At 39.7% G+C, this 13,410-nt stretch overlaps 1 protein-coding gene across 10 annotated transcripts in view; it reads right to left on the bottom strand.

The window, feature by feature from the left end:
• Positions 1 to 908: 908 nt before the first annotated feature.
• The window catches only part of cald1a (caldesmon 1a), an 81,498-nt gene continuing 68,996 nt past the window's right edge, over positions 909 to 13,410 (bottom strand). For 6 of the 10 annotated variants that reach the window (XM_034673671.1, XM_034673668.1, XM_034673670.1 and 3 more), the window contains 5 exons: positions 12,658 to 12,798; positions 12,359 to 12,454; positions 9,547 to 9,615; positions 6,378 to 6,414; positions 909 to 2,595 (listed from right to left, as the gene is read on the bottom strand). In XM_034673671.1, the coding sequence (XP_034529562.1) occupies positions 2,582 to 2,595; positions 6,378 to 6,414; positions 9,547 to 9,615; positions 12,359 to 12,454; positions 12,658 to 12,798 (357 nt within the window). In that variant the 3' untranslated portion in view covers positions 909 to 2,581. Of the gene's footprint in view, positions 2,596 to 6,377; positions 6,415 to 9,210; positions 9,263 to 9,546; positions 9,616 to 12,358; positions 12,455 to 12,657; positions 12,799 to 13,410 lie in introns of all 10 variants that reach the window. The other 4 variants (XR_004629341.1, XR_004629342.1, XR_004629343.1 and 1 more) reach the window with 1 other exon arrangement.

Genomic DNA, 13,410 nt, shown 5'->3' with positions numbered 1-13,410 from the left:
CTGGTCTTTTGAGTCATGCTACAAGGGTTATCCACTAAGAAGACAGAATTAACAAATCGAGAAATGAGGTGAGGAAAAGGAACTTTGTGAAAACCTGTTCATTATTAATCTATTGGAATCAAACTGAATACTAAAATGAGCTGTTTAACCCTCCTGTTATGTTGCGGGTCAAATTGACCCATTTTTAGAGTGCAAAAATAAAAAAAAAATTGTTAAAAGTATTATTCGCATTTCTAATGTCACAGTGGATGAAAGGCCAGAGGCATTCAGAGGTTCCTTCCATCATAGGTAATATATACGCCTTCCAAACCAGCTAAATACATCATGAAGATCTGGGCAGCATGTGACAGAAGAAGTGTCTCTTGTTAATTTATGAACATCACTTCATAAAAAAAAATTCAAAATGTAAAATAAAATAAACAAAAATCTATGTCATGTAAAACTATTTTATTTATATTTAGAGCTTTTCAATGTACATTAAAACAAGTTTAAACATGATTTTCATAAAAAACAAGTGAGTTATCCTCATTGAACCATGATCTGTGAGAATTTAAGAACACAATTGCACTAAATATTGATTTAAATGGTTAGCAATATAGTTAATAATGAGATTTAAAAAGTGTTTATTTGGACACTTTGATTAAATATGTCCCGGGTCAAGCAGACCCAGGAACATTATTGCTGTCCCTAAGAAATGAATATAACAGGAGGGTTAAAGAGAATAAATAAGATCATTTGTTATACTGATTGTTTGATAGGGATGGAAGAGAAAACTGTATTCTGGTATATTTTTACTTGCTTGCTAAAGCTTTGCTACATTCTGTCAGTGTCATTGTTTCACACAATAATGCTACTCATTGTATGTAATGTGATCTGGTGGTGGAATTCTAAAAGGAGACACAACACAGTTGAATACCTCAATGTCTTTATTGCTGATGTTGAGTCATGGGTACAATGTTTAAAACATTTGTCCAGTTGAAAAACAGCCCACTTGTGTGACATTGGGAGTGCTTAGAGAGAGACTACAGATAGTGTGCTTTGCATAGGCTTAGCGCTACACAAACAACAAGTGTCTGGTTAAACATTGAATAAAAGAAACATAAAATGGACACAAGGTTGTAAAAAAAGAACAAAACAGCATTATGAAACCACTGTATTTAAAAAAAGAAAAAACATAAATGTCACATTAAATCACACTTCAAAATGTTTTGGTCAAGCCCCTCTGCTCTTTTCAGGAGCCATGGAATGTGATTGTCAGACTTTTGAGCAGAAATATTGATCAATTTAATTTAATGCCCTGGCAAACGCTCAATATAATCAAAGCTTGCGTTGTGCAAAAACTAGGAAAGGGAATGTGCTACTTAAGGCCGTGTCAGTGAAGAAGAAACATGAAAGTCACAAGTCTAAATATCAAACTGGGTTGCTTTGAGGCCGCCATGTTCTGTACCTCAGCTGTCGAAAAATTGCAATCATAAGGCTGGAAGAGTTACATAGTGGTAAATATCCTTGTACTGCACTATTATCTCACTATATGTTTAGGCACCCTGAATTGACGTTGTATGCCATCAATTAGAAAAACATTGCGGAGCATGAGAGTGTGCATAGAGGCGATAGAGAAGTAAAATAAGAGGGTTGGTTTGCAGATTTCCTACATTATAAAACCTAAGGCTTTGAAGCAGTAAAGGCACCTTGTACACCTGCTAATACAGAGGAATGTTTGAAGATTTTAAAGTGATCAAACGGGTACAAAAGCTACAAAAACAGACAGAAGTATAAAAGGACACATTAAAACATAAATAAAATGATGTAGAGGATAATAAAAGTCATAATGGCCTTCTTCAACACTCCTATCACCTCCAAAATCAACTGCCTGTTGGTGAATAGTTTGTAGATATAAAAACAAAGCAAAAATACCTTTTGTTATGAGTATAAAGATGTTATATAAGATACAGTATGATATTCAAAAACATCACATGTGCTAACATATATTACTCAGACCATTGCTGCACTATTGGTAAGACATAATAAAAGTGAAATCAGCTAAATTCTAGAAGTGCTTATATTTCTATCCTGAACTGGTGAACGTTGAATAAAATAGGAATGTGTGAAGCTTTTGCTTTAAATATAAATAAAAAATAGAGATGGAAAATGAACTGTTTGAGGGAGAGAACCGATTTCACCCATCTCTTTGGAATGTGGAAACTCATCTACTCTGTCTAACAAAACTGCTGGCATGGAGTTCATCAGATCATCTAAAATTTAATTAGTTTTTCTCTTTCTGGAAGGATTGTTAAAAAAAAAAAAAGTAATTAGTTAAAGTTATTACAAAAGTCCAAATTTCACAGCATTTTTTTTTCTTTTAGAAAGCAAAAGAATAATTGTGCAAAGGCACTATGTGTGGCAACCGTACAGAAATATGATGATGCTGTTTGGGTACAGTGCTTCGACAGCGTCTCTGCTGTCCCTCTGTTTTCGTGGGGTCCTTCTTGGGAATGTGGTCCTTATTTGGTTCTTCAGACAAAGTCAAAAGGAAGAGTCTCGGATTGTCGTGGTCCCCAGCTTTAATGGCTCCTTTAAGACATTAATGTCCCATTCCTAGAGAGACACAAGATGAGTTCATCAGCAGCTTTACTACAAGTCTGCAGACAGCTGTGGGTTCATTAGTCTGACCTGTGACACAGAGGGTCAAACTAAGCAACAAAGACCACAGTGAAGTGTTGAAGACATGCAGTTAACATGCAGTTTAAAGGCAACTTGATGCTTACTTTGAAACCACCCAGCCATTATAGCTAAGAATCAATCAAAAATGTAAAACTTTTAGTATTTTTCTGCGTCAAAATTACAGAAATTGTAAATACATTGAATATGTTGTTGTTGATGTGTTTCATTGTGTTGGTTGGGGCTTATTTGCCCCAATTTAGCTTTTGTGTCAATATTTTCATTACACTCAAGACAACAACAGACAAATCAACTGACAAAATAATAGAGGCAACAAAAAGAAGAAAGGGAAAAGAGAAGAAAAGTGGGTGAGAGGGTAACAACAACTACTCCCTTATCCCTTCCTCCCCAGGGTCTTTTAGATCATGTTACTAATGGGGGGCACCAATGTTGTACACTGTTAATGTTCAAAACCGAACAAGTCTTTTTCTAGTATATGGAGCGCCGCCTGCAAGCTAGTTCAGGCAGACAACTCGAGCCGCGCTCATCATACTGACACGTCACCACCTCTCCATCAGCTGATCTCAACATCCTCATTCGGCGGTCTATTTAAACGGCAAGCCTCCCTGTCTCTGCCTCTGCTTGCAGTGCTCTGCTGTTCTGCTCAGTGCTGTGTGAAGTTTGTCCCCACCTCCTCCCCGGCTTCCACCTGCGGGCTCCGAGGGGGTTAGTCCTATCTCATTGCTCCTAATGTCTGCATTTAAATAATCTACGAGGAGTAATGAAATTCGGAGCCCACACGCCAAACACAATACTGTATGCTGCAATAAACGTATTAAGTAAACGTGAGTTGTCTGACTGAACTAGTATTAAATACCTCACTTAACTTTACATGAGCCACTTCATCCGACAAGTCCAGATAAAACGTTGTATTTCTAGTTAAGTTCCTTGAAATAAGAATAAGGTTTTAATTCTATAAACTTAGTGAGTGAATTCAGGTCTAATTCTTTCTCTTAATATCAGGGAATAAGACGTTTATCTGGACTCGTCAGGTGAACATGGCTTACATTAAGTTTAATGACTTCATTTTGATTGGAAATATAGTTGAAAGTAAAAATGGCATGCTAAGTTTTAAGGTTTTGCAGTGTATCCAATTTACCTTCAACTTGACTTCAGTCAAAATTTGCTGAAGTTTAGATACACTTTGTCTGAAAGTCTAAAAAAGGGTGGTAAACCAATATTAGACTTTCGAGGCAGATGGCTGTCTAACATGAGTCTGCTGTATGAAAGTCATTTCATAGCTGCAGAGTCAGTGTAATTCATGGTTTGGGCTCACTTATCAGTGTGGGCATACATCTTAATAATGTTAGAGATTGATGTGTCTGCTTTTCTTAGAAGTGGAGAGCTTTTTGGAGTACACTTGAGTTCTTCACGGTCATTTTTGCATCTCTGAAGAAGCTTAGTGAAACAAATCAGATGCAGATTCCAATTTCATTGCTAATAACATCTGATTTGTAACAAAATAAAATTGACTGTTTTTCATTAAGTTTTTCTTAATTATGACAATTTATTCAGAGGAAAAGAGGCAAAACTATCGCATTTCAAAGTCATCCCTCTTGGAGATTTCAAATCCCAAGATCACCATCTCCAAATGGTGAACATTACTGTGGAAGCTCTTTCTGAGAGCCAAGTATGTAAAGAGTGTGAGGCGGCTGTTTTGTACAGGCTGCAGTGTGGTGTCAAATGTCTGTAGTATCATGTGGCTAAATCATAGCAACAAATACTAAATCTGAACAAATCCTCCCTCATCTTATGAGTTAGCCTGTGATGGTGTGCTAATCTCCAGCGAATGATACAACAATCCGACCTGGCAGGAAGACACATCACACACACTCAGTGGGAACAGCAGAGGTGGACATAAGAAAAGCTGACAGGTTTGAGTGGCGCTGAGACGGCTGTTGAGCAGGTTTACAGGAGTGATATCAGTGTTTGCTAATGCGTGTTCTCATGTGCGCTCCATAAGCAACACACTATGAGGACACGTTTAGCCTCTCAAGGCTAAAGCTTCTTTTCTCTGTCCACTAGTAGGGACAAATGAAGAGGTGTCTGGGTTCAGTTATGATTTTAAAATAGCAAGCAATGTCTAACTGGCATCCTAAAGCGCTGCAGAGCAAAAGGCCAAAGGCAAACTGAAGAAGACGACAGGGGTGGCTGTGAAAGGGTTGGTTACTAGTCTGAGACACATGTTGTCCTGTAAATCAAAGAGCCAGTGACAACATGACAAGCTTTATGGGACGGTCATACCTGCAAAAGTGACTGACCTGGCAAAGGGATTAAGACATTTGTCCAAACAATCATCATAGGGTATGTGTGCTGATGGGAAGCCAGGGAGGGAGCATGTGTTTTTAGCTTCACTAGCTGCTTCTACTGCTGGTTGGAGACATTCAGATTCATGGGTGGGATCTTGTGGGCATACCTTAAAGTTTTGTCTTTACAAATAGATCCTGATAGCAAGCTCAGTGCAATATATGCTGGTTACTGGACTGTACCACTAGGGCTACTTTTCATTGTTTATCACTAATTTATTACCACTGTTTTATTGCTCTGTATTTACAGTTGTATTTTATTTTACTCTATGTGTTAAAGCAATATATTTTTGGCCTTTTTGCCTTTATTAGATAGGACAGCTGAAGACAGACAGGAAATGTGTGGAGTAGAGAGCGGGGGAAGACATGCAGGAAATGGTCGAACGGCCGGGAATCGAACCAGCAACCCCCTACGACGAGGACTGTAGCCTCTGTATGTGGGGCGCTTAGACCGCTAGGCCACCAGCACCCCCAGAAAATATCTTTTACTACTAGTTAGTTTTTCATCTTATTGTACGTATGAGTGAAGGCAAGTGTATGGGTGCATATGGACATTTTGCACTGCTATGGAGTGTATTGATGCTAAACTAGATGTCATTATATTTCACAGCAAAAGCAATAAAGTACATAGGCCGAAAAATATTTTTAATTCATGCGGCCTCTGTTTTGTAAGGATCTGAAAACCAATTTCCATGCTTTTAATTGATCAAATTACATTTTTAGAAAGATTAAAAAAATTGTTTTGTTGTAAAAGCAGTTAGAAACTGATCTGATCTTGTTAACGTTACCTTATTTTTAACTTTTCTTTCCACTCTTACTTATTTTATTAATTTTACTGTGTTGATTTTCTTTTATTTTTATGTATTTTTTTTAATAAAAATGCTGTTTATATTTCTACCATTGCTGTTGTGTTCTGACTGTCTGTTATTATGTGAAGCACTTTGGGCCGCATGTTTTTATGTATGAAAGGTGCTATATAAAGAAAGTTGAGTTGAGCTGAGAAAAATGAGAATAGGGTGCAGACTTGGTCAACTGGTTAAGTTGCGTGCCCATGTAGCGGGCGGCCTGGGTTTGAATCCAGCCTGCGGCTCCCCTCCTGCATGTCATTCCCCCACTCTCTCCCAGTTTCCTACACTACCCACTGTCCTCTCCCTCTATCAATAAAGGTGTAAAAGCCCCCCAAAAAATATAACTTTAAATAAAAAAGAAAAATGAGAAAACATTTTGGCCAAGCTAAAAAGAAGAACTGTTAATATTAGGAAAAGCTGGAATTTTGCAGCCATTACTTCATTGTCAGCTGAATGCACAGGTAACAAGCTATGCACATCTATCTTATGCATTGTGAACACTCACCGTTAGCAACTGATTTGGTCTCTCCTCTGCCTGCCACCTGCAAGACATGATACCAGGAGGGTTAAATGGCAGAAATGAAGCAGAAAGTTACAAAAACACCCAAAATATGTCCCTGCAAATAGCCAAATAGCTTATAACCACTTACACTTTCGCCTATACTGCCCCTTCAATCCATCCAAATCTCCTTTACCATCTTTATCCTGCTCATCTTGCCCTCCCTGACATCACAGCATAGCACGATTTGCTAATAACAAGGTTGCCGACCAGTTTCTTTCCTGTCCAAGGCCCTTTTTACGTCAGAGCAGACCACCGCCTGCCGCCCTCCAACCCCACTACTGACTGTGGCGGACCACAGCCTCCAGCCCACACTGCAGCTGCTGGCAGCAGGAACACACTACTACCAGGGTAGGAAGGAAGGAAGAAAGAAAGGAAGGAACAGGGCATACTAAAGTGAGTGAGGTAGGTTCCACTCTCACGTCTACTAAGCTGCTCTACAAACCGAGCTTCATTTCTGTATATACAAATAAAGTTAAGAGATTAGAGTCATGTCAGGTTTAGTTGGACATGTTTGAAAATGCGAGGTGATAATGATTCAATCCTGTCAAACTGACATGACGCAACACAGCAAGGCGTCTAACTTGTAAAAACTGCTGTAAACAGTTTCTCCATTAAGGTAATATAAAGTCAAGCGAAGTAGGGTTGAGAGCGGTGATTTGTGGTTGTGAGAAGGAGGAGCAGTGATGTGATACAGCCATGTGTGTAAAGCATTCAGCCCACAGTTGGACAACAGGCACACTGTAAATGTTGTTTTTACGACAGAGTTTACACTAAACTGTAATCCACTTGATTCTGTTGAGTCGGCTTTTACAAGTTATGGGTGTTAATGGAGTCAACGATGTAATCCTTTAAAACAGGCTTTAGTGATATGCTCGCTTTGTTCCCTTTTATTTTACAGCACTTACAGAACATCTGGCAGATGTGCTTTACAAGTTAAGAGTTTGTTTCCTTAATGCTGAATGTGCATTTAGGAAAGAAAGTGATGTTTACTGCTCAGTATAAAGAAAACTGTGAAAAGTACATACCCATAAATATACGCTTAAATGTTGTGACTCTAATTAGATTCCTCACTGAGTACAAAACGTTTTTAAAGCATGTCTGTTGCTGTTGGAATTTAAAAGGCAAATTCATGACCTTAGTATTTTAGAAAGGATACTAAAGGGATAGTTAATTTTTTTATGTGGGGTTGTATGAGGCACTCGCTAGTACTAAGTGTTTGTTCATAGGGGATTCCGGTCAGCTCAGACTCTGGCAGAGACAGCTGAGGTCAATTTTACCACCAAGTTTAGCTAATTTTTAAGAAAGTCTCATTCTCACATTAAAATTGGTATAAGTGTATACTCAGCGCTTTAGTTTGCTGTCAGAACACCCATTTGATTTACCACAAATTGTTGTTGCAACCTAAGTTATCCTCACAGCACTAATGACATGAATGAGACTCAATGGATCGAAGGAGAGAGGGGAGAAACTTTTGCACTTACTGGAGAGCAGAAGAGATCCCAAGTTACCTGATAGCGCAGATGAGTAAACTGTGAGCCCATTAACCGAAAGGGCTACTGCTGTCATGAGTTGGACTCAGACTGTATAATTAATGGAGATGTGACCCATCTGTTTCTGAAGCGCTGTTTGAAGCCAATCGTCGGCGGGAGCCATATTGGAAATGCTGAACCTAACTGCTGTCGAGCTAGTGTGAGGTAAAGAGGCGGGCTTTGAGCCTCCTAGCCAACAGCTGCAGTGTTACTGCCTGTCAGTCAAGTCAGTCATGTCCTTATTTGGGCAAAACTCATAATCTAAAATCTCTGAAGTGTTGCATTATAAAAAAGTTCACCCCCTGTACAGTGTGTGCCGATATAGAAATTGGCTCTCTTTGAACCAGTCTGTAAACATGTTTATTAATGCTGTAAAGATCGTCTTTTTTGAATTGGTGTGTATGTGGTTTCCAGTGTTTCTGCAGCCAGCCTCAAGCGGAAGCTCGATTACCTGCAGCTTGTAACACTTCCGCATGGGCTTCATATTTTGAGACAGGAGGTTGCTGCTTGAAGTACTGCAGGACCTTTCTGAAGTATACCAGCGGCTCACTTACAGCTGCTGTCTGCATCACTCACCATCGAGAGATCCGTGCCTCGATGAACGTCGCTGTTTCACACTTTCTTTCATTTTTAGAAGTTAAATTAAAAAAGAAGAAAGTTGAATGGCAGTTTGTCTTCAAAGTAAGTTTTCGACTCTCACTGTTTTAGTCATTGCATTATGACACAAAGCAAAGACGCCTATGATTTATTCACTTTATCAAAATGCACTGTGTTAGCAGCTGAAGGGGAAGAATGAGCTAAAATAACATTACATAACTCTGCAGACATTACTGTGTTAGCTGGATAATGCATTTACTGCCTAAAACTGTGTTAAAGCGAGATGTACTGAAATAAAAATCCCTAATACCCTGATCAGTTTTCTAGAAAGATGTGGTGTGGTTTTTACTTTGCATTTGCACTGGTGTTCAAAAAAGGTTGATTGGTTTGATTGACATCAAACCTCAAATCTGTCAAAGCTAGTGAAAGCGTAAAACACATTAATGAAACCAATGATATCACATTTTGGCACACAACTCTTTATATATTACTAGTCTGATTAGAATAAGCAGTATAGCGTTCAACCACAGCAGATCACATCATAGCTAAGCCAGCAACACAGAGCAAGAAGAAGCTGACAGCGTGACAGCGGTGTGAGCTCACTCTGTGATAAGCGCTTTGAAGAAACGTGGAACAATAACTTTCTTTACCTCTCCAGGCTTATTCCAGATACAAAGGTGAGGTCAACTAGCTATCAGAGTTCTTTAAAACAAAACAAACAGAAGTGATTGTTACTCCCCATCCCTGCAATAGCAGGGTCACGGCATCGTGAGATTAGTTGAATATTCTTTTGACAACAGCTGGAAAAGCATGAAAAATCACAGGGAAGCCTTCCAAAACCACAAAACCAATTTGGCACAGTCAAAACTTCATGTGGACATAATCCAGTATGTGCAGCACTCATTTGGAATTTCCAAAATGGGTGAGACTGGTATTTCTTTTAAATGCTCAAAGACCAAGAAACATGTCAAATGAATCATAGTTACCTTGGTTGGGGAGGCTCCTTTGTTTTCCCATAGACTCCTCTTATTGGTGACATCAACAGGCTTCAGGTCCTGTCAAGAGAGGAAACAAGAGGCAGAGAGGAGGGATCATATCAGCCGCGTGCAGAGTGTTCAGCACTTGTGTGTGTCAATTTGAAAATGATCATCGTGTTGTGACAAGTGGAGGAGTACCTCGAGCATAGGGGAGAGGAATGACAGAAAACTTGAGCAGTGAGAGCAAAGGTTGACAGACACTAATGAGCAGAGTGGTGCTTGTCAGGAGGAGCTGGAAAATAGCACTCTTATTATGAGTCTCAGGTAATTTCCCAGAGAACACGCAGTTAAAATGCAAAGTTAAATTCAAGTTAGAGCCATTAGTATTGTTACGAGATCACGGGGCTCTACATATTCAATTCTTTGAACCACGTTTTTCCTTTCACATGCTCAGTCTCTCCATTATGTGATACATATCTAAGTAAAAGCCATAATCCAAGACATAGAAAGCTCTAGCATAAATATTTGGGTGAGATATAGGTAGGAGTGATGAGAGGTGAGATAATCTGGCGTGGAGCCATACACACACGCAAGCCTGATAATGGAATTTGCTGTCCGTCTGCTTGCAAAGCTTATGATACGATTAAGATAAAATGCTTATGTGGCACTGTTTACCAAACTGATGCCAACTCTTAAATATCCGTATGTCCTCTATTTGTAATGTATGACTGATAGATGAGGAGTGTACTGTAGAGAACTTATTCTTTGTTCTTTGAGGCCACCAGGTGGTGCCAGACAGATGCTTCTACAACCTGAGCCGCTCCACTGCATCATTTAAAAATGACTGGAAGGAAACATGTACTCTGCAGAGCATGACCAACAGTGAATATAAAAAAATGATAATAGTGTTAATACTGCAGGGCTGATTTAGGAGTGAGAAAGGCTACATTTATAATGAAGCTGACCAGTATTATCTTGTTGCAGGATCACTGTTCCTGTGCAAAACTGTCTACAAATACCTGAGACAAATATTCATAAACACAGGCATGTCGCATTTTTGTGTCGAGGTGTCTCTTTGATTCAACCACTGACACATCACAAGCAGAAAAAAGAGAAAGGTTGAATTCCTGAGGTAGTGTTCTGTGGTATTGTAATAATTCCGAATAATAAAGTAATAGAGTGTGAAAAGAAAACCTGTATGGATGATCAAAGACATTTAAAAACCCCATCAGTAATGTGCAATTTTAGTATGCATGAGTCTGGTTTGATTACATTTGATTGACAACTAACAAACAATCAAAGTTGTCTGAACTAAATGCGTGCTCAAACTCAATTAGTTAATGCAAATGCCACAAAGTTCCTGCTGAGTCTAACCAGTGAGGAGAAATAAAGATTTGTACTATTCAAAAGAACCAAAACTCTTCTAACTTGGGAAACAGTGCAGTTTTTAATACGCACATGCAATTGTAGTAATGAAATAATCCTACAGAATGTATAACCCACCTACCTACCTACCTACCTACCTACCTACATATATAGACAAACCTACCCACACTACCACCCAGCGACCCGACTACCTACCTTCCTACCTACCTACCTACCTACCTACCTACCTACCTACCTACCTACCTACCTACCTACCTACCTAGCTACCTAACTACCCATCCATCTACATGTTACGCAATTTCACCAACTCACACATCAACCCACCCTCACATGCATCTACCAAACTGCTTACCTTACCCACTAACGCACACAGCGACCCACCCACCTGCCTTCCTACTAGACTCCTTACACATCTACCCACCTGTATACCTACCTACCTACCTACCTGCCTGCCTGCCTACCTACCTACCCATCTTTAACACCCCTACCAACAAACTCACCTACCTACTTACCTACCTACCTGCCTGCCTACCTACCCATCTTTAACACCCCTACCAACAAACTCACCTACCTACTTACCTACCTACCTGCCTGCCTGCCTGCCTGCCTGCCTGCCTACCTACCTACCCATCTTTAACACCCCTATCAACAAACTCACCTGCCTACCTACCTACCTACCTACCTACCTACCTACCTACCTACCTACCCATCTTTAACACCCCTACCAACAAACTCACCTACCTACCTACCTACCTACCTACCTACCTACCTACCTACCTACCTACCTACCTACCTACCTACCTACCTACCTACCTACCTACCTACCTACCTACCTACCTATATAGACAAACCTACCCGCACTACCACCCAGTGACCCGACTACCTACCTGCCCTAATCAAGATCACGTTACCCAGCCAGGGACAACGACAAAAGTCTACCTATCCTTTCTACATCGATGTGCCAGTTATAACTCCAGCTGTCTTCAGCATGAATTCTTGAAATGATCAATAGTCAAAATATGCTGCTTAAGATTTCTTGTCTTCAGTGTTTGATCTTTCATATGTAAGGTTTTAGTGGCAGAGCTTTTGTAAAAGCTTTAACAACAGTCATAAATAATCACATTTTTGTAGAGTGATCTGATCCATTTGTACATTCAAAAGGGAAGGTCTATAACTCTTCATGTCAAAGTTATATTTTATGCATGAGGCCTTTAAAGTCGATATTTGGACCCTTACATTTGCAGAATAACGACTGTGACAAGTTAACACATGATGATATAAATCTACTAATATGTATATTCTATGACTTAATCAGGTCACAGGAGACAGCTGCATCCTTTGTGTTGCTGTTATTTAAGCCATTCTCTACAGCATTACAGTACAAGCACTGTACTTCTTTGCAGCAGTGACAGAGATTGCTATGGGAACGACCTACCGCTGGCCTTCCTCCTGACGTTTTGCCGCTCTCCGGGGTTTTATTCAGCCAGTCATTGATGCGGCCTGCCACGCCTGTCTTCATCACAGCTGCTTCCTGTTTGGATAGGGTCAAAGGTCAGCGAAGCGTGGTCGTCACCAGCACCAGGGCTGAGCAGGAAGTACCACTGAATCAGGCTTTTTCCTCTCTCTCTCTCTCTCTCTCTCTCTCTCTCTCTCTCTCTCTCCTTACTCCAGCAACACATGCACACACACAAAGTTTAATTAACTTCCTCACACTCCACGAGCCTCTCCTTTTACCTTGAATGTGCCCCCGCCACCGCCAGGTGAGCTGAACACGTTTCCTTTCTCCCACATGCTCTTGATGTTTCGTATGCTGTCAGTGCCCAGTGGCATATCCACCGCTCCAGAGCGAGGGGATCTGGACTCCTTGTTCTCTCTCTGTGAAGACAAAGTGGTGGCTTTAGAGTGGTAATGGGAGGGCAGGGATGGCTACTGATATATTGTATTATAAAATATGAGCCTGGTAATATTAACTATCACACATTACACAGTGCAATGAGACATATAACTGTGCTAATTTTGCTATTTAAAAATTGTTCATGCTAGGTATGATTCATAAAAGAGTAAGCATGACAGAGTGAAATACCATGCTGCTGATGTTTTATTTCATTCACAACACTTATGAAGAACAGGACTAGTACTTTTTGGGGTAAACTGGAGCCTAAATCAGACATTTTTAGCTTGTTAAACTGGAATAAGTGCTGGAAACAGATTTAAATGTATTTTTTATGTAACTGAGATCAGGGTGCTATTAGTGTTTTGTCTAGCTGTGAAGATAAATAAAGATTAATTGATTAAAAGCTGTTCAAATTTGATTTCATATTAACATTTAAGATATGTGTGATGTCACAAATAATGCTGAAGGATAATATGTCCTATTATCTTAATGTGAAAGCAGAATTAAATGTCTTAAATTAGAAAGATACTGGGCATTTACATGTGAATTTTCTATTTAGGAAGCCACTTATTTAGATGAGTTCAGAAAATGAG

This window comes from Notolabrus celidotus, chromosome 21, assembly GCF_009762535.1.
Source record: "Notolabrus celidotus isolate fNotCel1 chromosome 21, fNotCel1.pri, whole genome shotgun sequence".
NCBI lineage: Eukaryota > Metazoa > Chordata > Actinopteri > Labriformes > Labridae > Notolabrus > Notolabrus celidotus.
Note: the sequence above shows the minus strand (reverse complement) of the source record. Positions and strands in the feature narration are given on the sequence as shown.